Source organism: Ixodes scapularis, unplaced genomic scaffold (assembly GCF_016920785.2).
Source record: "Ixodes scapularis isolate PalLabHiFi unplaced genomic scaffold, ASM1692078v2 PGA_scaffold3__209_contigs__length_174095766, whole genome shotgun sequence".
NCBI classification, from domain to species: Eukaryota; Metazoa; Arthropoda; class Arachnida; order Ixodida; family Ixodidae; genus Ixodes; species Ixodes scapularis.
The window spans coordinates 47,681,745-47,709,174 of NW_024609868.1; the positions used below are offsets into that span (position 1 = coordinate 47,681,745).

The window sequence follows — 27,430 nt, forward strand, 5'->3', positions numbered from 1 at the left end:
TCTAACTAACAAAGCCGTTTTGGAGCGCTTGTTATAAAAGCCCCTTTTACTGCCATCTCGCACTCACTTTTCGTGCAAGATGGCAACGGCTATCTAAACTCCGTTATTATGGCCCAGGTAAGTGCTATGTTTAAACTGAGGGAAACAAAGCCAGACTTTTTGATGTTTAAATGTCTTCTCTGTATCCCGACACTCAAGCTGCTGAGCACATCCAGGACGTCGAACCCTAACTTGAAAAAGCAGAGTAAGGTGAGTTATATTTCAATGTCACTTACTTTTTTTTTCGTTAAAATGTCGTCGTTGAGCTTTCTTAGCCAAAAGAACGCACCTTTCTTTTGAGATCGTTTTGTTAGTCGCAGTTTTTTTAGCTACATCTCTCAATGTTCATTAGTGTAAGCTAGCGAAAAGTCTTCGAAAACGGCTTAGTTTAGTTTACTTGTATATTTCAGGAGGGTAAATTAACCATTGCAGTTATATATAAACACGCCTGTTTGGTATTTGTCTAAGTTTGCGATTTATTTAGACACTTCTTTTATACTAATTCGTGATGCAGTTTACTTAATTAATATTTGCGTTGTTCCACACCACTGATAACAAGAAATTGACAGCGGTGTTTCGCATCAGTCCTAATTGCTTTTCTTTTCCGCCAGCCCCTCCAGTCGCAGAAGCTATCAGAGTTCACGTTAATTTCAAAGAAACGAAAGACCGAAACCACAACCCACTTTCCCGACCCACCCTTGCTAAAACAGAGGAAGATAGACCGTATGCATCAAGCTCCCATTTCTCAAGGAGTGTTCGACAATCTTATGGAGACATTTGTGCTTGAGACTCTACCGTCATATACTAACAGTTATCACATACTGACAGTGAAACACAAAGTAACGACAAACTAACATAAAAGTGACGTCCGTTAGTCATGGAAAGTAACGACACCAGGATTTTGTTACATTTGCGATATGATAACCAGGGGCGGATCCAGAACTCCATTTTTTTAATTTTTTTTTGAGGGGGGGAATTTGTGAGGATACTATTCTCCCATTCTTTCGTGTGCACCGGGGGGTCGACCCTTGTCAAATTGCCCTCCGAGAAGGGGGGAGGGGGGGGGGTCGACTTTGTTTGGGGGGGTGGCCGCCCCCGTCGCCCCCTTCCCCCCCTCCCCTTGGATCCGCCCCTGGTGGTAACGGACCTCTGTAACGCGTTAGCTTTTTCCCAAGCTAACGTGTAACGCTATTTCGTTACTTATTTTCGCTAACGGGCACAACACTGCTTGACGGTCAGCTCCGGCGCGGTGGGCATCTTCTTGTTGCCCTCGGTGGTCTTGAACGTCGTCGCCCACACGTGGTTCATGCGGTAAGCCCCGAGGGCGGCGACCTCGGGGAGCAAACCGAGAGGAACCAACGCGTCGGGGAAGTCGTCGACGTGGTATGGCCGCCCCTTCATTTCAGCGTGAAAAAATACGGTGTTTAAAACAACGGGTCTTGTAGGCAGAGCAGGCAGAATGACTTTATAATCTCCGTTATCGTTAGCCCTGATACCGCGGCCGGCGTGCGCCGCTGACACCGCTCCTTCGGAGCCAGACATCGCACGTCCGTACGCTTCGGCGGCCGGAAGAGACTTAAGCGCGATCCAAACCAACGCTTCTTTTTGCGCCTGTAGGTCGTGCGGCTGCGGATGTGACGCATTCCGCGTCGTTTTTGCTGTTTCCGGGCGCGCTTTCTGAGTCAGAAGCGTGCGCTTTGGTTTGGACGGGCCAGCTACGGGCGGGGGCGCACGCGCGCACGCAGGCACGAGCGCACAAGCAAAGTGCAACAGCGACAGACTGGCCGGCGAGAGAAAGAGAGAGGGAGAGAGATCGCGTTGTCATGTTGGAAGAGAATAAAAGGGGGGGGGGGGGGGGGGGGAGGAGAGGGCAGCCAGACGGCGAGAAACGCGGAGCCGGAACTAGCTTGCCCTCCACCGATTGGCCGGGACACAGGCGCGGCCTGCTACGTCACCGCGCTTTTTTGTGCGGCTTGAGAAAGAAGTTGAAATCAACCAACTTCTTCGTGCGCGCCCGGAAGGAGCGAAGAAGCGGCGCGACGTCACGAAAATACGTCACATCCGCAGCCGCACGACCTACAGGCGCAAAAAGAAGCGTTGGTTTGGATCGCGCTTTAGGCCACAAGCCCGCTGCCTGCTTGGTCAGGTGCGCGCGCGGCAATATACCGGAAACAACAACTACAAGGGTCATTGAATTGCGCATCAAAGTTTTCTTCCGCAAACTATTGCACGTATGTATATACGCTTTCGTATAACAATTTAAGTAAAACACAGAGCTCGTTAGTTGCTTCACTTCTCGCTCCGCGTTCCGGGATCAAGAAAGTTGTAAGCCATGGAAGCTGTCTTGATTCGCATGCTGCTGGGAACAGCGTTCGTGGGCTTGCAGTTGTCCCCATACGCATTAGTAGTGGCATATGACAAGTCCCTTTATAAAAGAGTTTTGAGAAGAGAACCCGGTATTTGCGGTAAGTAAGACTTGGCACGAGGTTTGACTAATATTCTTAAAAGCGCAATGCATATGTTAAATGGATTGTCAGGTAAAGGTTTCTTTTTTTGAGAAAATAATTAATATACATTGTCACTGATTTTAGGAATACCATCCGCACAATGTCCGAATTTTTAATCATCCGCCGCACAAGTAATTCAGTATTAAAGAGAGCCCAACTGCTCACATTGCACCCGCAAAACACACAGTGTTTTCATTGGCAACAGAAGAAGCTCTTACGTAACATCATGCAGAGAACCACGACACCTCTCGACTGCTTTCTCAGCAAAATAACCTCGTTCTAATAAAGGCAGTATTTACTCTATTGAGGGAAGCTCAATTGTTCGACGATGATCTTTGTACGCACCATCAACCATGTTTATCAAAACCGGGACTAAGTTAACGCCCGCGACTCTGACGTTGTCATGCTTGATGTGACGTCACGACACGACCAGCCATGCATACTTGCGAAATTTGGCGTGAAGTTTCACACTGATGTTCATAATTGATTGAACGGATATTGGGGCGTCTTTTAGTGAAACAAATATCACATCTGATCATATTTAGGCCCGTTTTCAGTGACCAAAGCGGAAACTTAGTAATTTACGAACTTCACCGGACAATCCCTTTAAATATGCGATGCAACAATTATTGTACTTTGTGCAAAGACCGCGAAAGAATAAACCCTTGACGATTATGACCTATAAAACACGCGTTAAATTTTTTGTCCTCGAAAAGAAAAAAAAAATGCGTAGAAAAAAAAGGTAGCCAGCGTTTATTTCCTTAACTCACAGCCAGAAGAAGCGGCCACGTGATCTTGAGCTGATTCTATGCCGCCAATGTTCATCACAGCCACACGCTGGGGTTGGCCCGCGCTGAGTTCCACACATTGCTAGGGTTCGGCTATTATGTCATTGCTGCGATTAGACACGAGCCGCTGCCGGAAAGGCTTGTCGAGCATTGATGTTCTTGAGCCCAAGTCGAATGCCCATGCAATGCTCCGCCGGGGGACTATGCCAACCATAGCATCCTTTATTCTTCAAGGCTTGTCAATTCCCCGACGGAGCCATGGAGCACTCGGCTGCCGGAAAAAGGTGAGGACCGGCGCCGAAGGGCTATCAATATGGTGGCGAAGAGCCACTTGTGGGGTGTCCCCTCAGCCAACGCCAAGCGGCGGCCCGCGGTTTCTCCGCGAAACTGGTCTGCGTTTGGATCTCTGAATTGGCCTCCTAAATCATAGTCCACCTCCAAGCGCGGTCAGCCGCCAACGGTGAGCGGCGGGGGCGCACGCTCTCATTCACAAAACGGTTAATTTTCAAAACCACAAAAAAAAAAGAGTGAGTCTTTTTTTAGATTTTACCGCAGCAGCAGTTTTGACTGCCTAGTTGGTGTTGCTCCTGCGCTCTCCCACTTCCTTCTTCCTCCTTTTCCGTAGCAAATGGTCAGATTTTTTTCGCCATTTGACAGGCTTTGTAGAATAAAGGAGCCTATCCTTACAAAAATGACATATCTGAACTTATTTAAACAAACACAAATATGGGTATATAAAAAAATTCGGCATATGTGGCCATATAAAGCATATCAGTTTATATAAGGCACATCTGGCCAGATATGCCCTATTTTTTATATATTCATATCTGGGTCTGCGAAAAAGGGGTATACCTGCCTCCCATGTAAGGCCAGATATGTCCGAATCAAATAAGGCCAACCTTTTTATATATTGTTATTTTCTTCACAAAACGTCCAAAAGTGACTTCTCATCTATATAAAAAAAATCCCAATTGGACATTGAGCATGTACCAACTTTTATTATTTTTTATATGAGCTGCGCTTTACGCCACACCTGATTTCGCTCAACTTGGTTCCCAGGGAAGGCAGAATTATCGACATTCGCGTAACGAATGTCGACGAAGCGTATGTCCATGAAACGTGTATCCACGAGAAGGTGGCCGCGGAACGTGTTATCACGAAATGCATGTTCCGCTTGGTACGCCACATGAGAGACAGAAATAAAAACCAGATGTATGGGTGTCAGATACCTGGATGAGCGCAGTGAGCGAGCCAGAGACGTAAAAGCAACAAGGTCGGGGATACGGGTGCACCACAGCTGCTTTCGCGCGCGTTTAACTGTGCGTCGGTATGCCAAAAGGAAAGTGACGTCGTGAATGCAATTTCGGCGGTCGCGATTCCGCCATTTTGCAAATTCAACAATTTTTTTATCAATTGCAGAAATTATGTTCGCGATCACACAATGACTTGTCGGAATGATGCGATTATAGCTTGTTTCATAGCCGTATCTGTGATTTTTAATCTTAAATAATATATAAAAATATTTTCGGTGGGCAAAGCGCCGGCTATACAGGTCACCATTAGCGGGTTTCAATCCCATCGTGGTGCCCGTAATCTGAAGGAGGCCTATTAGTCAGAAAGCGTTCTGCAGTCGAGATTTCGGTTGCACCCCAAAAGACAGTCAGTGAAACAAAAACTTCGCACTTTTTTTTTTTTTTTGCTGGGGCGGGTCGCTTGGTTTTGGATAGTTTGACTTTAAGATTTAAATGTTGTCTTCGCCCTACCTTAGATCAGGGTGCAGCCAACACTACGGGCCGATGAAGCCAATCAAGCGGTGGCAATATTGCACAGTCATGCAGTTCTATTGAAGATTGAAAAACAGCGCGAACAAGACGAAGGACATGAGGGGACGTAAGCAGACAGTCCGTCCACGTCTCCTCTTGTCCTTCGTCTTGTTCGCGCTGTTTCTAATTCTTCAATATGCAAAACCAACTCGCCTAAGTCTTCACCCTCATGCAGTTCTTTGTGTGTGTGTGTTCGTGCTATCATCGCTAAACCAAATTTAGTCAATACGCCGTGGCATTGCGTCTTTAGTGCGTGTGTTCGCGTTTTTCTTGATCTTCATATCTTTGATTTCGCCCTTACTTATGATGCAACAGGGCATCGTCATCCTCACATATTTTGATATTTTTTGCGCACCACTATTTGGTCCGCACAAATCACCAAATTAATATTGCTACACTGCTTAAACTTTGCCATAGCTATCCATAAAATAAAAAGAATTGATAGGCTGCAGTCGTTTCAACTGTCCCTGCACTCAGTGCTAAAAGTAAGTTTGATCATTTAAAATGTGAGTAATTCTTTGACTTCGCATTACTTTGGCTATATCGTAATGCATAAGACTTTTGTGACAGTTTTACTTCGTGTTAACCAAACTGAATGTCTACAACAGCTGAGGCTTATTTTTTGCGTTTTCAAGTCTCACGGTGAAAATAAAATTCACAGTGACACTTTACCAAAAGAAAATAGTTTTTTTTTGTCTTTTCTTCTTGAGAGGCATGTATTCCACAACCTAGATTTCCGGAAACCCTCGTATATCACGTCATCACGGTTTTGTGGATATCTATAAGGCGCGAAACACGTGCACAACAAAATGGCCGACCCGTCTAACGAATCTGAACACGTTGATATATGTGTAATTGGCGTCCGAGATCCCAGAGGTGATAAATGCGTGCCGCCAATTTAAAGTTTTTGACGCGTTGGTTCTATTGACGTGCATGTGCCTCGCAATTCGCTCAGGATGATTTTCGTGTTAGTTTTGACCCCATTTGCTGGAGACACAAGCTCATAGCGAAGGTAGCTGCTCATTTTACACGAGAACTGGTGCAGCCGCACCAAACTGAACGGCCAGAGATGTCAATTTCAAGAGACAGAAAATACCACATTGAGTCGAAGCGCCACCACACGGTTCATTGGGTTCATGTACAGGTCTGGAAGGCGATACTCTCGCCATCTCTTGGGTCAGAATCACACTAGCCGAGGGTGGGGGTCCACCTTAAGTGTGGCTCATAGAGTGCAGAGGAGCACTGCATGAGCATTCGATTTTTGCTCGTGGCAATAAATGCCTCCACATGCGTTCGGATATAGGCTCATACCCAATCACTGCGATGACAGGAATAGCTGAAGTTTAACAATCTCTGGAACTCAGCGAGTGTTTTGTACTTCGACAACCCCAGCGCGTAGCTATGATCAACTTTGGCGGCATATAATCAGCTCCAGATCACGTGATAACTGGTCTTGGCTGCGAGTTGAGGGGGTGAACGCTGCTGGGTTTTCTAATTTTTTTTCTACATCTGCCAATGCGTAAAGAAAAAAAAAAAAACTATTTTGTGTTTTATAAGTAGTGTTCCGAGTTTTCGGATGAATTAAATAAAAACTCACAAAAACACTCGCCGGTATAGTATTTTCGTTAATTCGAATTTATCTGATAAACTCCGAACGTCAATATCCCAGTGCGAAAAGGAAGTACTGTACAATTATGTTTGTTCAGAGCGCAGCATGAACGTCCTGAGGAGTTGCAACTCCAGTTTCCTTTCAAATTTAGGGTCATTAAGAAAATGGGTGTTACCGTTAACTCGTCAAGCTTCATTCAGGACAACATACCGTATTTACTCGATTCTAAGCACCCCCTTTTGTTCACACCCGCTATGTTCAAAGAGGGGGGGGGGGGGGGTGCTTAGACTCGGAACATGCCCCGAAAATACGAAATTTACACAAGAAATATGAATTTATTATAATAAAAATGAAAGAATAAATGTTCTAAAGGAAATAAATAAAGACTGGAGAGTATCCCGCTTGCCATCAGTTTGCACCAGGTTGACTAATCGCTCTCGCCAGTAGTCTTTTGAGGATGATGTAGGGCGCGAGTTTCCGACCGTCGGCTGTGTTGCACAGCATAACGGTCACCCTTTGCTTCTCATAGCCATCGTACGCACTTTTACTTCTCGGGCGCCTACATCGTTCACGGTGCACGTTTTTGGCATGTCGATGTACACAGGGGTCTCATCGGCATTGCCGATCTGCCCGAGTCCGTAGCGAGATTCGGGGCGCAGCTTCATCACATAACGTTGGAAGGTCACAGGCTTTTCCTCGAAGTCCACCGGTAGCTTCTGGCAGATAGTGGTGCGGCGTCTCAAAGAGAAATCGGTCCTCTTCATTATTCGCTCCACCCAGCCTTGGCTTGCGCGAACGCCGCACTCCGAACTGTTCAGCAGCGCCGTGATTTCCGTTGTCTTCCGCGTAAGAAATAACCGTTCTCTTGAACTTCATCATGTATGAAGTTCTCTTTGCACTCATGATGGACGGCTTCCGCAAACTACGTGCACATAGAGAATGGAATACGATTGCTAGGCCAACGCGGACGAATAGGCTTAACAGACTAAACAACCAACTGCAACCAGCGCAAGGAGACCAAACAGACAAAACATCTTCGATAGAGGGTACGGGAACGCACCCTCTTTAGCAACCTACACGGATGCGAAAATGGAAAATGGCGGTATGTGCTGCCAGCTATTAACTGACGTTGAAACCAAGCGCCAGCGGCCTTTCGCGACTCCTGCGCTCGGCGATACCGGCGTCTCCGATTTCTAATTTCTTGTTGAGAGGGGGGTGCTTACATTCGCATGCAAACTTTTTTTCGGGTGTTTATGTTTGAAAGGGGGGGGGGGGGGGTGCTTAGAGTCGCGAAAATACGGTATGTCATTGTACTTCTGGATCACGACAAGTCACTGCTACAGTCTCCAGTATAGACCATGTGTGCTTTTTAAAAGAATGAAGGGTTGTGTTTTTGTATCCGTGAAAGCTACGAACCATAGATATTTCATAAAGAGAGGAAGAAGGCAGTTGAAGGAGGAGACGAGATTGCGCGGGGATGTCAGACCGCCAAGGGTGGACCTCAAGCTTTTGCCTACACTGCGCTCGTGGTTCGGGTTAAGGGCGATACACACACTTACCCTGAGTCTGACGCAGTGCGAGTATTTCTATGGAAACAGCTGCGTCAGCTCGAACAAAACGACGTAAAATCCGTTTTTGTTGGAGCCGACGCAGCTCTTGCCATAGCAACCCTCGCACTCGGTCGAACTCTACACAAGTGCGTGTGAATCGCCCTTTAGAACGCGGAATGCCTGCGTCCGGTGTTTGGCTTCTTCATTTTAACGCGTTCGACGAGTGCAGTGGAGACAAAGGCAGCTAGCTCGTACTCACCAAAGGCTCTGTTATACTCCGACGTTGAGCCTACCAAACGCGGCGTAGCTCAGCTCAAACAGAAGCTGATTGGTCGCAGAAATCAAGTTCCTGTTTGCAGACCAATGAAACGAGCGTTTTCTGTGCAACGCTGCGTTCGCTGCGCTCAACGTAGTCTCTTTATCTCCCTCAGCCTTCTCGGTGCATTGCATTCTTTACTACTCTACCACACACCGTCAAGGGGAGGGGTCATGGAATAGGACGGGATAAAAACGAGCTTTCCAGCGACTACCTCCAGGAGTTCAGTATTGACGTTTAGATAAGCAATACTTGTTTGCAAGTTTTGTCGTGGGACAGATTACTAGTGCCCCGAAAGTGACGACGCATGTCCAGACGTTGCAACATTATTTGATACACGTTTACAGCCGGATACTATTTTTGTTTTGGAAGCACTAGAATTTTATTTTGAATTTCAAAGAATTAAGAATCTAATAAGAGTATACTCCAATGAACTTCAAATGTTCGGGACACAAAAATACACCCTCCAAATTTTACGAAAAATTAACTCCGAAAACACGGAAGCCTGTGATTTTGTGTATTCGGGTTTATGTTTAGTGGAATTCGGACGGTGTTTTTCGAATATTGCTTTTGATGGAAATTCCGGGTTTATCGGAGATTATTTTAGATTCCCAATTCACCGAAATTCAAGAAGTTATTTTTCTTTGTACTTTTTTTTTTAAATACAAATGAATGATAAGTGGAAAAAGACGTACACTAAATTAATACAAAAATCACCGATATTAAAAGCTATTTCTACAGCTGAATTTGGCATTGGCGTAACTGCGATTGGCTCTAATAACTCTCCTATGACAAATCTTGAAAACAAGTATTACCTCAAGAAACGTCGGCACTTTGAAATAGCCAGAATACTGGACGCATAAAAGCTTCGGCAGCCCTCCACACCCCATGAAATCTATATAGGTGCACAGCTTTCACTGTTATAAAACCCAACCCGCCATCCCTTTAAAAAGCACAAATAGTGTAGCCCAAATTGGAAACCGGAACAGTGTATTTTGTTGTGGTCAAGAAGTACATTAGCCCATTGTACTGAACAAACCTTGACAAGATAAACGGGGTAATACTACTCTGTTTTCTGATAATCTTTAATATTAAATAATATTTTTGTCGATTTTTTTATTTTGCATCGTGACCTCGAAATTCGGAATTTTCTGAATAAATCCTTTCTACTTCACAATTTTCTGTTTTTCAAACCAGTCTCAGGTTTTCAATCATCATGTTTAACTTACACCAGCTCGCCTGCACTTTAACCGTTTTTTCATAAATCCGGAATGTCAGAATTTTTTTAACGGCGTATGTTTTTCGGAGTTTATCGGATTTATCCGATAACATGAAACCTTAATCATAGGTTATAAATGTCAAGGAATAACTTTAAGCGGTAAATACCGAAAGCAAAAAACTTGTTTCATCGCCCCCTTAAACACTTGGAAATCGGCAATGACATTCCCCGAACGCAAAATGTGGCATTGCTCAATGCAAAGCGTCATGCTTGCATTGCATAATGCCACAGCGCAGACTTCATTTTAAGGTCTAAACAGATGTTCCGCCTCATCATCTGTTGAGCTGATTTCGTAGATCGCAGAGATTGGCTCTTTGATTGTTCTGTGGGTAAGTAGACGCGCATGCATTTCTTAGAGTGTAGGCAGAGGAGGAGTCAGCTGTTGAATATTTGGAGATAGTCACGCAATAAAGCGTTTAAAATAATTTATTAAATTTACGCAATTATCAGTTTCCAAAGCGCAGGGACGTTTCTTTCTTTCTTTCCGTATTATCCGGGGACTAGTGAATAAAGTTATCTTGTGAGCAAAATTTATAGTGAGCATTTGCCCAAGTTTTGCTGGTAATGTTGGACACTCAAGAATTACGAGTGGTTTTATGCCACTGGAGTAATGATGCCGCGTGCCACATTATAGATTCCTCAATCACTGTAATTGAACGGTTTCGTATTTGGGTTAATTATAATTTTCCTTACCACTTCATTGCCGCCTTGAATAGGGGCATGGTATAGAAACCCAAAACAAACGGAACAAATTATGAATTGCGTGCTGGGAAAGGTACCACCTCCTGTAAGTACATTTTTTAAGTTCGGTCATAGCCTCGTTCGGTGCTCTTCGGCGACCGAGTACGGTACAACAAAAGGATTGAGATCATGAAGTGCATCTAAGAGTAAACTGGTCGAAAAAATTCCGCGAAAAAAAGTATATATCAGGGTGTCGAACCGGAACCGAACCGAACCGGTATTTTTTCCGGAACTGAACCCAAACCCGAACCGTTATATTGTTATCGCGATGAACCCGAACCGGAACTGAACCGGACAAAAAATAACGGTTACCGGCTCATGTCAAAACGGTTCGGCCACGCGCTGTTGACAATGAATGTGCTATCAATGCCATTTGTTTTTTAAGTGCCGTCAACTGACACACACCTCGCTTACATATTTTTCTTCTCCACTCAGTCTTAGGAATATAAACGCTGCATCCATGAATCTTGACATAGGAACCAGTATTGCGCTGGTCGCGGCTTGCACGGAAGCGGGAGAATTGGAAAACTGTGCAAAAAAAAATCGCGTCACGGGATTTTATTTTCCTACAATCTCGTAAATCCTAAATGCTGCTGTGTGCTCATTTCATAACACGTTTCTAGAACGCGCGAGTTCTTGAAGCTTGCTTCCATCGGAATGAGAAAAGAAAAGGCTGTGGAGTTTGATAATAATGCATCCGGTTTCGTATAGGCACTTCGAAGCTAACATATTTGTGAGACAGCGAACTCTTCTATTTTAATATTTACCCCATTACGTCCTTCTGGCGTTGCGTTCGGTGAAGTGTTTTTCATATTCCGTATCTTGTTTAATGAAAACTTCTTTAAGGGTCTAATTTGAGTTACCGAAGGCTAGTTCACATAAAGAAAGCTGTATTTTCTCCCCACTGTTCCTTCAATTGCTTACACGCCGAGGTGGCGGGATAGTTAGCGAGTTTTACTTGTAAGTGGGTTTGTAAGGAGGTCGCGGATTTTACAGCAACTGCGTCGGACCCAATTAGATGAAGTCCGAATGCGTAAACGTCGGTGAGGTAACCTTTGAGTGCACATAAAGAAACCATTCCTGGTAGAAATCCCTCAGCCTTACACTACGATGTATCCCGTTTCGTATGTGCTGAATTCAGATGTTTTGATAATGTAGTGATTGCGCAGGCGAGCTGGTGGATGTTAACCATTTTGTTCTTAGCCCGAGACTGAGGCAGGAAAAGAGGAAAGTTTCGAAGTAGAAGAAAAATGAACAGTTGAAGACACGTCTCTAACACAGCTCTGTGTTAGAGACGTGTCTTCAACTGTTCATTTTTCTTCTACTTCGAAACTTTCCTCTTTTCCTGCCTCAGTCTCGGGCTAAGAACAAAATGGTTAATCAGATGTTTTATTTGTGATTTATTTTGGTGTTGCAATTTGTCATATATAATTTCCGAACCGGTTCGCGAACCGGTTCAGCGCCCCGAACCGGTTCGCGAACCGGTTCGCGGATCGAATTAATCGAACCGGAACTGAACCGGAACAAAATAAATTTACATGAACCTGAACCGTAACCGAACCCGTATTTTTTTCGGTTCGACACACTGATATATATATATATATATATATATATATATATATATATATATATATATATATATATATATATATATATATATATATATATATATTTATATATATATATATATATATATATAAAGCAAAAACAAACACCAAAAAACAACACAGCAATCTTTCGAAATTGCTTTCTTTTGAGTGCTTCAGTAAGCTTGCCATGATTGTTAGAGTATTTCTTCGCAGGCGCATTAGTGATATTACCAAACACACATTTCTACATTACGCTTTGTCGTAATATATATATACACTGTATATATGTTCAAGCTACCCTCCGTTGAATCGCAGATCTGATCTAAGAACAGTGTTGTACACGCTCCTCGAAAACAGGAACAAAAGCTCGTTCGTCGTTCCTTCTCAATCTTAAAACGCATTCCCGTTAAATTTCCAAGATTGGTACGTGTCTTTACAACAACGTGATGTTTGCTTCTAATGATGAAATATTGGGCTGGTTAATATGTCAATCAAATAAAGCAAACAAGTTAAAATATGCAAGCTCCGTTCACATAAGATCATGCAGGCGAGTTCGGGCGTATATTTTGTGTTTTTTTTTTATATGTGACTCCTCATCATGTTCAGGAAACGTAATCAGTAAATATTTTGTAAAAACATATTATTTGATGAGAAAATAACTTTTGAGAGCGCCAGGTGGCGGGATAGTTAGCGCCAGGTGGCGGGATAGTTAGGTTAGTTATTTGCTATATTTGGTTTTTTAAGTTTTTGTTTTTGTCATGTCAGGTGACGCCTACTGCGCAAAATACAAATATCAGAACCCTCAAATATTTTATATTTACGCTATATTGTGAGAAATATTGATCTGAATATTTACAGCATTGTGGAGGTTATGTATCTTGCGTCAAAAATGCGCCGACTTGGCTACTTTGATGTCTTGTCACTAGATGTTGAGCTGTTATCTAAAGAAATTGAATAGCTACAACGTTAAACTTTATTTCATATAACGTTATAAAACGTTCTTTTAAATGATACATCAAAAATTGCTTTATCTCTAAAATAAAAAATTTAATGCGTTCCAGACTTGCTCTGAAATGCAAAATTATAAAATTTTTGAAAAAATAAATCGGTTAAAAAATTTTAGTTTTTCATATTTTTAAAATTTATATTTTAAATTAACAGACGTCTTAGTGAAAGTCTGCCAGTGAAGTCACTGCGAGGTTTACTTTGGTGAGCCCTACCTACAACCGTCATACAAGCTTGGTGGTTCAAACATTCCTATTTCATCGCGAATACAGATATAAATATTTGCATATAATTTACATCACTTTTCTTACTTTTCTACTACTTTCTGTAAAATAAAAAAGTAGTAGTTGCGATTACAAGCAGAATATATTCAGCTAAAACACGCAGAACTCGTAATTTTAAAGTGCAACACTGGTTTCAGGGATGGGCAGTATTTCAAATACAAGTATTTGAAATACGTATTTCAAATACTTTGAGTATTTTGCATTTGTATTTAATTACAAATTTGAGAATGTATTTGACATGTGTATTTAAATACTAAAACATGGGTATTTTAAATACAATTGTAATTAAATACAATTTTGTGGGCGAAAATATATCTTGTTTTTATGGATGTGGTTGTAAGATATAGTCTCCATCCTTTATTCGGCCATGGGGCTTTTTTTTCTTTTCTCCTCCGGCTTTATTTTAAAAGCACTGTCCAGAGCATGAAGAACACTACGTTCTGCACCGAATGCAGTGTCTCTCAATCAAGCACAAGCGTTTAGTGACTTTGTGATTACGGTGCTAGTCCAGGGCAAGAATAGTGACGAAATCGACGTTCACAGGCAGACTGGCTAAATAAGTGCCTGTGACAACTTGTGATGCATTCTAGCCTGATTTCCACCTATAGTTTTGCCTGGAACATTCTAAATGCGCGAGTCGTCCAGATTTTTGTAACCGGTGCGAGTTGCAACAATAAAAAATTCTCTATCTAGTGCTGCGCGTCTTGGTCGTCTCAGCTCTTTGTTGGTCTATACCAAAATGTAATCGACAAAAAAAGCTGCTTGAAGCTCTGTACTTTTTTTACCTATTACATCCAAGCTGATTACATTTTTTGTAATTATATTTTTATTACGTTACTAGAGCCTCGCACACTAATTCCCGAGTGTGCAATGCCAAATTAAAATGAGATACACAGAAACCCGTTGCAGGTGCGCTGAACTCGCTACCGCAAATTTTGAGGAATGTATTTGGAAAAGTATTTGGAGGAGACCAAATACATTTGATTGTATTTGGATCTTGTACTTAAATGCTTTTGTGGAAATGTAATTAGATTTGTAATTAAATACATTTTAGAGCGCAGCTCTTAGGGGCCCGTTCCCGGCTTGAGCGGCGTCGGCGTCGCCGTCGCCGTCGGCGTCGGCGTAACCAAGGTCATCCCAAGGTCACGTGACCCCCGAGGTCACGTGACCTTGGGGACGGGACCACGTGACCTCGGGGGTCACCTGACCTCAGAGGGGTCACGTGACCTCAGAGGGGTCACGTGACCTCAGAGGGGTCACGTGACTTGGGGGTCACGTGACCTTCAAAGGGTCACGTGGGGTCATCTTGGGGTCACGTGACCTTGAGATGACCTTGGGAGGGGTCGGGGGTCACGTGATCTCAAGATGACCCCACGTGACCCCCAAGGTCGCGTGACCTTGGGGGTCACGTGACCTTGAGATGACCTTGGGAGGGGTCACGTGACCTGGAGGGGTCGTCCCCAAGGTCACGTGACCCCTCCCAAGGTCATCTCAAGGTCACGTGACCCCTTTGAGGTCACGCGACCCCCCGAGGTCACGTGACCCCCTGAGGTCACGTGGGGGTCACCTTGGGGGTCACGTGACCTTGAGGGGTCCCCCATGTGACACCCAAGGTCACGTGACCCCCAGGTCACGCTTCCCCGAGGTCACTTGACCCCCCTCCCCAAAGTCACGTGACACCCCCCGGAGCATATTAAAGAATGAGGGGAGGAGGAGGAGAAGGAGGAGGGGTCTACCCTCCCCTCAGTACCCTTCACTCCTCCTCCTCAAGGGCTGCGCTCCAATTCGGCGTTACAGGGATTTGTAAACGGCTTTCACTTTTTTGACGAAGTATTTTGTATTTGTATTTCGATACATATTTGCATGTATTCTGCCCATCCCTGACAGGTTTATTGGTTAGATAAATAAAATACTTGAACATGAGTCCAAAACATGAATACAGCACACAAATCTATCTACCGTAGTCATAAAATATACGAAATCAAAATATCATATCGTCGGTGGCCTTATGTTAACACGTCGGTGTGGTAGATACACTTGGCAGCGCTGTAACTTTGAAGAAAACAAAATGATGCAAAATGTTTTTTTTTTATAAATAAAAACAAGAGTATGCTTAAGAACTATAACTGTAAATTTAAAAAAAAAATTAAAAATGGCTTTTTTTTTTTAGTTGCCTCCTGAACTTTCTTAACTTTGTACTTTAGGGCAAGTTTAGAGCACCATAAAAATTAAAAAAAAATAGAGATAAAGCAATAATTTAAATAGCATTCTAAAGAACCTTTTAATACAAATATATGACATAAAGCTTAATGTTGTAGCTATTCAATTTCTTTAGATGATGGCACAAAATCTAGCGACAAAACGTCAAAGGAGCCAAGTTGGCGCATATTCGACAGAAGATACATTACCTCCACAATGCTGTAAACATTAACATTCATAGTCCTCATGACCTATAAAAATTAAAAAAAAAAATTAGAGTTCTGATGTTAGCGTTTTGCGCAGTAGGTGTCTTCAAACGTGACAAAAAAGAAAACTTTAAAAATCGAAGATGCCGTTCTGGCGCACTCAAAACTTTTTTCTCTTCGAATATTCCCCTTCTTTTTTACAATTTTATTTTATTACGTTTTTTACACATGTTGAGGAGCAACATATAAAACAATGATGAACAACAAAGGAATACATTCGAACTCGCGAGCATGATCTTTTCTGAACAGAGCGTACACATCAACTATCTCTCTCGGTCTATCTCTCGGACATTTGACTATCTCTCGGACTTTTCCCCATCCCTAGCTTGAAGTCGCAGGTTAAAATAGTCGATCATAAAAAGCCGAAATGCTTACTGAACTCGGGTGAAATTGTAAATATTAAACTCTGGCAAAGCTAAAAAAAAAAAAAGTTTTTTTTTTGTTTTTTTTTATTGAAATTGTAACGCGTTTTCGTTCCAGTACCGCCGTTGCGAGATGGAACGTCGGCGCTTCTCCGTTCCTCCTAAAAAAAAAAAAGACGCGTTCCAGGATCGTCGTTCTGTAAAACCGTGCCTGAGAACAAACCAAGCTGACCTTAACCTAATAGCCGACTGGTGTAAACAGTGGAAAATGACAATTAACTTTTCTAAAACAAATCTCGTTTCCTTCACGCGTGCTCATAGTCCTCTCTCTTTCACTTACACCATGTACAGCCAGGTAATTACCAAGTGTCCATCTTACAAATATCTGGGTGTTCACTTATCTGACGATCTCTCATGGAACACGCATATAACACACGTCCTGTCTAATGCTTACCACTATCTTGGGTATCTTCGACGGAATCTGAAACTAGCACCATCATCAGTTAAACAACTAGCCTACACTACACTCGTAAGATCGCAACTTGAATACGCGTCACCCATCTGGTCCCCTTGGCAACATTCATTGATAACAAAGATAGAGGCACTTCAAAATCGCGCAATCAGACACCAGCATCACTTCTTTACGAATGAAAGCTAACCTTGATCTCCTCTCAACCAGAAGGAAATTATCACGCCTTTCTTTTTTTCACAAGATTCACTATCATAACCATGACATCAGAACTTTACTATTATCCCCAGCCACTCGTATATTTCCTCGCATTGATAACGTCTGTAAAGTTCGTCCAATATTCGCATCGTCAGTTTCGTTTCTTTACTCCACCTTGCCATTCACAATAACGGACTGGAATAGCCTGCCTAACAGTATCGTGACTCAGACAGATTATAATACTTTCATATCCCAACTGACCATTTATCTGCATTTACACTAATAGCAAAGTCAACTCGTGTTTATAGAAATGTTTTATTTGGGTATTTTTCTGTTTCATCAGCTGTTTTTCCCTAAAAATGTTATAAGTGTTTTTTTTTCTTCTGTTTTTGCTGCTTTATATAACAATGTTTTCCAGCATGTAACCCACTTTTTTGTTTGTTCCTTTATATGTTTCTTTAGCAGTTACACCCACCTTGTGTAATGCCAGCAATGGCCTTCAAGGTTTTAATAAATGATGATGATGATGATACATAGAATGCAACCGCGTAATATTTGGGAATTGTCCATTATCTATACACACTGACCGCATAAGAAAAGCATAGCCTGGCTAGTACACAGCCTTTTGTTATTGCTCTGCTACCAATGAAATCGAGTGACTAGACGATAAAACGCTGAAGTACAAAATCACGAGGCAAGAGACGTGTTGATAATAAGACACGCCCTGCGTTTTTTTATGAATTGCCAGTGACTATTGAATGTTGCATTGTGGTAATCTTTACTATATATGAGCATCTTCCTTATACAGGTAAAAGAACAATGGGAAAAATATATGGATGATAATTGCCTGACGAAAACCGAACTCGTTAGCGAAATGTGCAACCTGGTAAGGAATCCTTTTTTTATATAAGTTCAAAAGAAAGTTATAACTGACTTTATGACAAGTTTGTCACAATCTCCTGCTTTCTCACTGAAGCGGTACGTCGAACCTTTTCTAAAACAGAAAAGTAATTGTTAAAAAAAAAAGAAGAAACACGTTATTTTTTATTTGGAGTTTTAAAAGCACAAGGATCCAGCTTGGTACTGTCGGCATATTAGCCGCGGGCAGGGCCGATTGGAGTGCTGGAGTGTTAGATAGTGATGTAGTTACCAGTATCACGTGATGGCGTCAGCTATTTTCTCCTCTCTGCCTTGCTTTGGTTGTGCGATTTAACAAGTAGCGGCAAAAACTGCTCGCTAACTATATTTCGTTTTTACTATGACGCAAAACCTACGTACGACGAAAACAAAACAATAAATCCGAATACGCCAAGCGAAACGATCGAAAGTTCTGTGTTGGTTAATTACGATAGAATTCTACGATAACTTCATGGCCACCAACACCGCTCGGATAGTACTTCGTCGTGGATACCAACGAGTATACTTCTACGTACTTTTCGCTTCCCAAATTCAAACAGCGGGGAAAAAATCGTATTCGAAATTACAATTTGTGGTGAAGGTTGTTTAATCCACGAGTTCCGGGAGCAAGGACAGCAATCCTATCGACTTCAGCGGCCGAAGCCGTAACAACAGTAAGGCCTAGCAACGCGCTCTTCACTCGCGGCCTACGACCACTTAGGTACCAAGTTGAATAAAAGATGTTTGTGATCAAAACATTTTTTTTTCGATATACATGTAGCACGCGCGGTGAATCCATGTGAAATGATAGGTCTAGCAAGACAGAACAAACGCTGAGGAATGGCCCAAAGTTTTGTGTGAGCGTAAAATCCTCCAGGATGGATGTGTTCTCAGCAATTTAAACTATACCTAAAATGACGAATCACGAAGAAAGAGCTGGGTTCGTGGATTTTGTTGTTGATAGAATGCACAAACTAGCGGATAACACTTTTCGAGATGAAAAGAGAGATTTTCGTTTCATAACCACTGCCGTGGGAGAACTAAAAAGGGGATCGATTCAGTTGTTTGTAAACTTTTAAACGTGGCATGTTTGGCATTCTTCGGATGCAGTGTTCCGGAAAAATTCAGAGGAGGCTCTCAACAAGCTGGCTGTTGAATGAAAACGGGATATTTAGAAACTTTGAAGAAACATAGTTAGAATCCTCAAAAACGATGAAATAGGATCTCTAGCAAAACAAGTAATGAACCAAACAAAGTCTTCGTTTAGTGTAAATTTTTTCTTGGAAGATCGTTAACCTGATATGCCCTTTGCACAGTGACCAGCGAACTTGGAACGTGGCAATGTAACATCTCAAAGTTTCCACTAAGAAGGTTGAATGTAGTTCAGTTAGAAAAGAGTGCTTAACTAAGGAATTCGGAAGCACTAATCATAGTTCTAGAAAGTTTCATGGAAAACAGTGTTCTCTATTGTCCACGGACATCAAGGATTTTTACTATTCACTAGAATAATCCGCTTGTTGCAAAGAGTTAGGTAAGTGCTAGAATTGAATTTGGTGAACTTACAATCTCGGATAGGTATTGCCGTCGACAGTTTCCTTTCTCTTCTTGAATTGTAGCTACAGGCTACAGTTGTTGAATATAATGGTCGGAAATATGTTCAGAGTGATGGCGTGTTCATCGGATCCTCCGCGGCTCCGATGTTAGTAGGGATATATCTAAACACCTTAAATTAAATAGTGCCATAACTGACCAGATAAATGAAAACAAACATAATAGTTCCTTCGAAGGGAGGTACTTTGATGACGTGTTTATTTGTGATTTTCAAGAGAATGATGCTCGGGGTTTGAGTCGATCAGAAGAACAACAACCCCAGAGCTTAAGTTTACATCCGAACAACCTGAAGATAGAATCCTGCAATTTCTGGATTTACGCATACATGTAGAACATGTCATTTGCTGGGAGTACTGAAAAAAAACAACGCAAAGCCGGTGTTAAGTTGAAATAGTTGTAACGCTAAATCGGTAAAAGCAGGGGTTGTGAAATCACTAATAACAAACGCGTTGCGCAAATCATGCATTCATTTTTTGGGCAAGCGGCGAAGGGTCAAAAGATGAAGCTAGAAGCTGCAGGAACTGAACAGGAATTTATAGAAAGGCAATTGGAATTGAAGTTCAAAAATGTCCATCAACAAAAAAAAAAAACAAAAAAACAAGGAAGAAGATGGCAGTGATCCGGTATTTCTACGGAATTTCCCATAACCTAAAGGCTCCCGCCAAATAGTTTGGAGTTGACGTCGTATTTTTTTCAGATTTCAAAACGAGCAGGTTGACGCCATTTCAGTCAAACCATAAAGGCTACCAGAAGGATCATCGGGAACCTTGAGTTCCTTGCGTAAAGAGTGTGATGTCTGAGAAACCTTTCGCAAGCGGGTTCAAGCACGTGGGACAAACCTCGAGATGCTTTAACGACAGGTTATTAGAACATAAGACAAATGTAAGCACAAATGCGTCCACTCAGAAATCGTGACGCACATTCAAAATTGCAACAGTCGTACTGCGTACTAGTCAGAAAGGGAAGTTCTACATAAAGAGCGGAATGGTATAACGAGAGTCATAAAAGAAAAAATAAGGATAATGTAAGCCTTATCTCTTCGTCGTCCCATTGTCATTTTCAAAATTTTTGGTGGTGGCGGACGCTCTCGTCGCAGTGACACACTCGTCGATTTTATTTTACGCTTTTGTTAACTACAGGTCAAATAAGCATGGGATGAATTACCCTCGCATTATGTTGTACTTACACTTTATTTTCTTGTTTGTCTCTAAGCCACGCGAGCAAACTGCTAAAAAAACCACAGCGATTGCAGTGCCAAGTTCGACGCATGCTCGGCCGTCCTCGTGATTGATTTATTTTTGCTCTGTTTGACTAAACAACAACAACAACAACAACGACAACGACAACAACAACAACAACAACAAGAAGAACAAGGACAAGAACGAGAACAAGAACAAGAAGAACAAGAACAACAACAACAACAACAACAACAAACAGATTGTTTTTGGGGGGGTTACTTGTATGGTCACTTGACAAGCCTCCCAAGCTACGATGGCGACCGAGTTGGTCGTTGTCAGTACGATAACACGAAGCTGGGTCAGCTGGATCCTCTTTTGTTTGCCGCGACGCCACCGTTGTCGCGCTGTTTGTGCTGACGGGATGTGCAACGAAAAACTTAGATCAAAAGAAGGCCTAATATCTCGTTCAAATTAGATAATTAAATGTGAATTGTGAATGATACACCTCAACCTATGTGCTATGAACGAAGCGCAGCAGCGGTGACGTGATTCTTTCCACTACGTCACGATGAGGAGCCGTCATGTGGCGCCACTTCATCTTCTAGGGCAGTGGCTCTGAAATGGGGGTCCGCAAAGGCATTCAGGGGACCGCGAAGCCCTGCCTTGTTAGTCAAGCCCGGCAAAAAAAGTTGTCTTTTTTTAGATTGAGAAGAAACGTTCCAATTTTCGGGTGAGTTTTCTCGTGTGTATGTCGACGAGAAAAGTCTACTTCACACAAGCCTTTAGTTATATTCATTTATTAAATAATTATCATAATTGACGTATTCATTTGCCTTCCCCTCATCAAGAATAGGATCCTCCATCGCCTCCGCCGATCCAGAAGGGGTCCACGAAACATCAGTGGTTGAGAACCACTGCTCTAGGGCTAATAGTGACCGTTTTGGAGACTGTTTTGGAAAGCGCGAAAACTGAAATGTTTTACGTTGAAACGGTTCTATTGAATATTTTAATGGACACGAGCACACTGGAATGATGAAAGGCTGAAGTACAATTATCAGGATGATTATTTTGGGGGGAACAGATTCTGCGTTGAATGATAATCCGATAAGCAAACCTTTCTAGTCTACGTTTATTTTTGTTGGCACTTCAAGTAGAACTTGACGTTCTATCCTGAAAAAATTGTAAGACGTTGTTTTATGCGTAGTATTCCTCTAACTTCCTGCTAATTAATATTTTTGCTTCACAGACGACAATAATGCCTGGTAGCTTCACTAACTATGAGGTAAGCTAACATTGCAACTCTCGCAGCATTGTAGATTTGTAAAAAACAAATTTATAACTCGTTTTGATAATCTAAACGCAAAATAAGAGCACCCAATGACACCATGCTGTCATAAAAACATGACTTTAAAAGGTTGCTGCTCGCATGTGAACGTCAGATAAGTCTCCAAGCGACGAATCATCGTTGACATAAAGACACTTTTTACGATCTCTAGGGATTATAAAATTACTGCGGAGGTTGTACTTTTGCAATTGATTACCATCTCTTTCAAACTCTCCCCCTCCCCCCTCAAGTTCTTGCTGCAACACGAAAGACTTTGTCCTCGTTTCCTCTCCTTATCACACGCATGCGTGGATCATAGGTCGCTCAGCGAGTCCGTCAACGAGCTACATGTAATATGTAGTTGTTCCAATGAATACGTGCGTGTCGCAGTTGACTGCGCTCTACGCTAGAAGTCCAGACCCCTACTGGAAGTACTCCAATATTCTTTGCACTGCCTCCTCGCAAAAAAAAAGAAAATGGCGCGGGAGGAAACGAATTGAACAGTGTAGAACTGCAAACAAATGTTTAATAGACAAACTTGTGACAGAAACAAGAAAGATTATGAGCTTCGAAAATCAGAAGCGAGCGTCGCGGCGTCGGTATGACTGTTGGTTAGAGCTAGATGGTTGTCGTCGGGAGATTGAGTCGGCAAGGCAGCGCTGGGCTCCTTATCTGTTACCCTCGATATCTTGAACACTCGGTCTAAAATGTTCGAGTGTAGAACCCCTCGGGGGACTGACTCGGGAAGGTCATGTTGGCCTCCTTACCTATTACACTTGGGGTAAGAGCAAACACGAATCTCCTAGAAGTAGGAAGAAGCGTTTCCTCTCGACCATGCACGCGGCTAGACGCCGGTGTCCCCGAGGATATGTGCGTGTCGCAGTTTCTGCGCTATACGATAGAAGTCAAACGATTGTTGAAGGGAGCCAATGTGAAAGCCTTCACATTGCCTCCCCGCTTTCAAAAAAAAAAAAAAAAAAAAGCAGGAGCGGATTGAAGAAGACATGGGTGAACAGAATCGGTGGCGCACTGGAGCTCAGCGTCTGTTGTGCCAAGGAGGAGCCACAAAAGAGAGAACATCGTTTGGCTAGGAATAGGGAAGCAAGCCTGCCTTGTTCTGCTACGATCGAGGGCCGTGTGGCGAACGAGATGCTTCAAAAACAGACTACTACAAAAATCAGGGCACAGATTTGTGGGGGATCACATTGTCCAAGTATACTTCAAAAATCAACTCGTCAAGAATTCGTTGGGTGTTGTCTGTGGAGTGTGTGATCGTTTCTGGTTGAAGAGAGGCTTTTATACAATATGTTTAAACTGCAGAGTATGTCAAAATGATATACTGCTGCGAAACAGCGCAGAAATGCAGCACAGTTATTTATTTATTTTTGTTTGTTTAGCGATTCTTTGAATGTGTTTGCCCCCTAGATATTATGACATAATTTGAGCTGGTCACCTGCTGGTGGCCAGCTCAAATGAAAAAAACAAAAAGTCGGTTCTGAAGGTTGAGTTTTTAAAAAGGTGCTTTGAAACAAACAACAAAAATAAAATACAATTAAATAGTAAGAACTTCTGCCTTTATTGCTACATTTATTTTAATGTAGTCGAATTTATAGATTATTCATTAATATAGAGATGTTGCGGTTACATTTTGTAGTTTGTCTAGTTCCAGGTTTTATTACCTTAAATTTTAGCCAGTTGGTCTGCCTAATTATCTTTTTTAAAGTTGTGGATCAAATTTGTGAGTCATAACAAGCTGTCTGAAATATGTACGGCTTATATATAAAAAAAGATGCTGATAAAAATGTATAAATTACTTGATAATTTTTTATTTTAATAAAGCAGTAGCAATGACCGGGTAATCATTTTTAACAGCTATCTGAGCGGGTCAATGTGTACAAATTGAGTGATTTTCGCTTAAACAAATTGGCAGGTCATTTAAGCAAGTGAAACAAGAAACCCGACTGTATGTATAAATATATACAATAATGCGTACCCGTAAAGTTACAATTCTACGGCAGTCCCACTAAAACAAATATTACTAATTTCCAGACACGAGAGTTGACGAAAGAATACAACGACCAAGCCCAACAAGCTGGTATAGAATGCACAGCAAGCATAACAGCCTGGACCACAGGACCCCCACGCATGACTGCACCTTCTCGGGGGTAAGGTCCATGCTATTCCTCGATCATATGAACAACGAACACGGCTCTGCGTGAAAACTGAGCATTCCGCTTGCATTGCTTTCTAAGCACGCAAAGGATATGAGTGTTATCAGCGCAATATCTATATACGAATAAAAAAACATATTACAAGAAACGCGTTTTGTTTTCGCTGCTCCGAATAACTGCTGAACAATGAGCGAACACGAGCGTCGTCTGCTCCTGGACCGGAGTCTGGTGTCCAAACGTCGGACGCCGACCTTCGATGTTCCGAACGCCAGCCGCGCAGAGTCTGGCGTTCGAACGCAATACCAAATACTGTTCAGACTAATAGAGAAAACCAAACAAAAAATACACGCGGTTGGCAGGAGACACAGAAGTGGGGCCATCTCTTGGCGAGGAGTGGTCAACCCGGTGCCGAAAATTAAATTGATATTGGTCATGTGCTCTACTGTTCCCCCCTTACACTATCGTTTAAAATACATAGTTACCAATTAAAATTTATAAACACCTAGTTATGGCTCTTTTGTATTAAGTGATATGTTCCAGAAAGTTTGTACGCGTCAGTAAACTTGTTTGAATATTAACCTGTGTAGTTAAATGCCTATTTCAGGCTATTCATAATAATTTCTAGTTATTTGACTATTTATCTGTTAGGAAACCTTTAAGTTGTTATTATTATCTAAACATTAACTATATTGTGCTATTCGCGTTCTTATGGGTGAGATTGGCTTCAAGTGGCTTATATTGGTGTTAATAAATCTTCAACTTAGAAACTCTAACCAAGCTTTATTAAAAAGCAAAAATCCCGACGTTTCGGAACCAACTCGGTCCCTTGATCACGGGTGACTGTTTTTGTCCCGCGGAACGGCCTGCCCACGAACCCGAACACCCCCGGGTGTTTTCCGGATTATCCCTCTTAACCCCGAAACGTAGCTGCTGGGAAGGGTCCCCGTCGACCGGTTTATGTTGCCACGTGTGCATTGAATGTGCCACGACTCCAACAGGAGGCGCCTCCGCCAGTTTTTCTCCGTTCCGAGGATGGAGCTGTTGTCAAGGTCGATGGAGTGGTTCGTCTTCTCGACGTGTTCGGCCAGCGCGCTTCCCTCCACATTTTTCTTCGCGATGTCGTAGCGGTGGCGCCGCAGGCGCTCTGGATAGTTTTTCGTTTCCCCAACGTACGACGCGGGGCAGTCACCGCAGGGAATTTTATAAACCAGTCCCTGTGCCCTCTCCCTCGGGGGGCGATCCTTTGGCAGGGGGAGAAGGCCGCCGATGGTCGAGACTGGCTTGTGTGATACCGCTATGCCGTACTGTCGCAGTACTCGGGCGAGAACCTCGCTTGTGCCCTTGATGTAGGGTACACACACGCGGGTGGAGGGAGGGGGGGCGTCTTGGGTTGAAGGGGTGCGTCGAATTTTTTTGATCGTGCTTTTTACAAATCCAGCTGGGTAGCCATTCTTCCGCAGGTCTTGTTTTATCGTTTCGATCTCTTTTCGAAGGGTCTCCTCTGATGTGCAGACCGTGATCGCCCGTCTGACGAGTGCCGAAGCCACGGAAGACTTATGTGTCCTAGGGTGGCTTGAGGAAAAGTCCAGGTATCGGCCTGTGTGTGTCGGCTTCCTATACACACGGAAGTCCAGGTGGCCGGACTTTCTCACTGCACAGACGTCTAGGAAAGGGAGACAGCCATCTGATTCGTGCTCAATCGTGAATTGAATCGCTGGCTCGATGGAGTTGAGATGTGTGTGGAGACGGTCGATCTCACTGGTCTTTACAACACAAAAGCAGTCATCTACATACCGCAGGAAACACACGGGTGCTGGGGAGAAAGTGTCCAGGGCTTTTCTCTCGATCGCCTCCATTACAAGGTTTGCCACAGTTACGGAGACCGCAGCACCCATAGCCGTACCACTGGTTTGTCTGTAGAAGCGGCCAGCAAAAGAAAAATAAGTGCTGGATAGGCAGAATTCCAGTAGACGGCAAATCTCGTCCACCTCAAGGCACGTTCTTTCGGAGAGTTTCGTGTCAGACGAGAGGGCCTCCCGCGTCACAGACACTGCGAGAGGCACAGGCACACTTGTGAAAAGCGACACGACGTCAAAGGAGACAAGGCTCTCGTCGTCCCGCAGTTCGAGGCCCGATGTGAGCTCGATGAAGTGTCCAGAATTTTGGACGTACGTGTCGGTCTTCCCGGTTAAAGGCGACAGCAGTCGGTGCAGATGGTTGGACAACGCACGTAACGGAGACGTGGTGAAATCCACTATGGGTCGGAGGGGGACATCTGGCTTGTGCACCTTCGGCAGGCCATAAAAGGCCGGCGCTGAACCGTTCCGGCAAATGAGACCCAAGTAAAGGCCTCGGGACTCGGGATACCCATCAAAAATCGTAGAGAGCATTTTGTTTAGACTTGCCTGAATCTTGGCAGTCGGGTCCTTTGGCAGAATCATGTATGCGTCGGTGTTGAGAAGCTGAAGCGCCTTCTCATCGTAGTCCGCGCGGTCGAGTAGCACGGTTGCGTTCCCCTTGTCGGCAGGGAGGACGACGATGCTCTTGTCTGCTCTCAAGTTCTGAATGGGTGCTTTCTCTTCCGGCGTGTAATTTAACTGCTCCCGTTGGTGCGCCTTGGACAGCACGCCGATGGCCTTGAGGCGAGCTTCTTCACGGATGCAGGGGTCTAACTCACGCAGGCCATATTCGACAGCAGCTGCCATCGAAGCAATAGGCGGCGTTGTTGTGGTTAGGTTGAACTTCTTTCCCTTTGCCAGAACACGCGTCTCGGTCTCAGAGAGCACTCTCGAAGACAGATTCTTCACGAACCTCTTGTTGGTCTCTTGGGAGACGGCGGGACGCAATTGGAGAGATACGAGCTTCTTCTGGTGGTCCGAACTCCTTCTCTCAGCGGCCGACGTGGCAGCAGATCTGGCAAAGTCGTCGATGGCAGGAAAATGCTCCGGAGCACGGTATTCCAGTTGTCTCCGCAAAAAGAAGAGATCCAAGTCCCTTTTCCTGAGAGTTTCCCGGCATTCTTGAATCCTGGAGTCGAGCAGACGACGTTCGGCCTGTTCGACGATCCTGTGACCCTCGGCGCTTTTCACAAGTGTGCCTGTGCCTCTCGCAGTGTCTGTGACGCGGGAGGCCCTCTCGTCTGACACGAAACTCTCCGAAAGAACGTGCCTTGAGGTGGACGAGATTTGCCGTCTACTGGAATTCTGCCTATCCAGCACTTATTTT

At 43.4% G+C, this 27,430-nt stretch overlaps 1 protein-coding gene across 1 annotated transcript; it reads left to right on the forward strand.

The window, feature by feature from the left end:
- The first annotated feature begins 2,371 nt into the window (after window positions 1-2,371).
- Window positions 2,372-24,238, forward strand: LOC115313344. Its single transcript, XM_029972294.2, has 5 exons — window positions 2,372-2,504; window positions 10,628-10,698; window positions 17,833-17,910; window positions 21,957-21,992; window positions 24,084-24,238. The coding sequence occupies exons 1-5, from the start codon at window positions 2,372-2,374 to the stop codon at window positions 24,201-24,203; spliced, it is 438 nt and encodes a 145-aa protein (XP_029828154.2). The 3' UTR covers window positions 24,204-24,238.
- The last annotated feature ends 3,192 nt before the right edge of the window (window positions 24,239-27,430 follow it).

What these genes read in the sequence shown, in the direction of transcription:
- LOC115313344 (XM_029972294.2), top strand. Translation starts at nt 2,372, where the DNA reads ATGGAAGCTGTCTTGATTCGCATGCTGCTGGGAACAGCGTTCGTGGGC. An exon ending in AAGAGAACCCGGTATTTGCG is followed by an intron (nt 2,505 to 10,627) that starts GTAAGTAAGACT and finishes CGCCTTGAATAG; the next exon opens with GGGCATGGTATAGAAACCCA. An exon ending in GTAGCTTCACTAACTATGAG is followed by an intron (nt 21,993 to 24,083) that starts GTAAGCTAACAT and finishes ACTAATTTCCAG; the next exon opens with ACACGAGAGTTGACGAAAGA.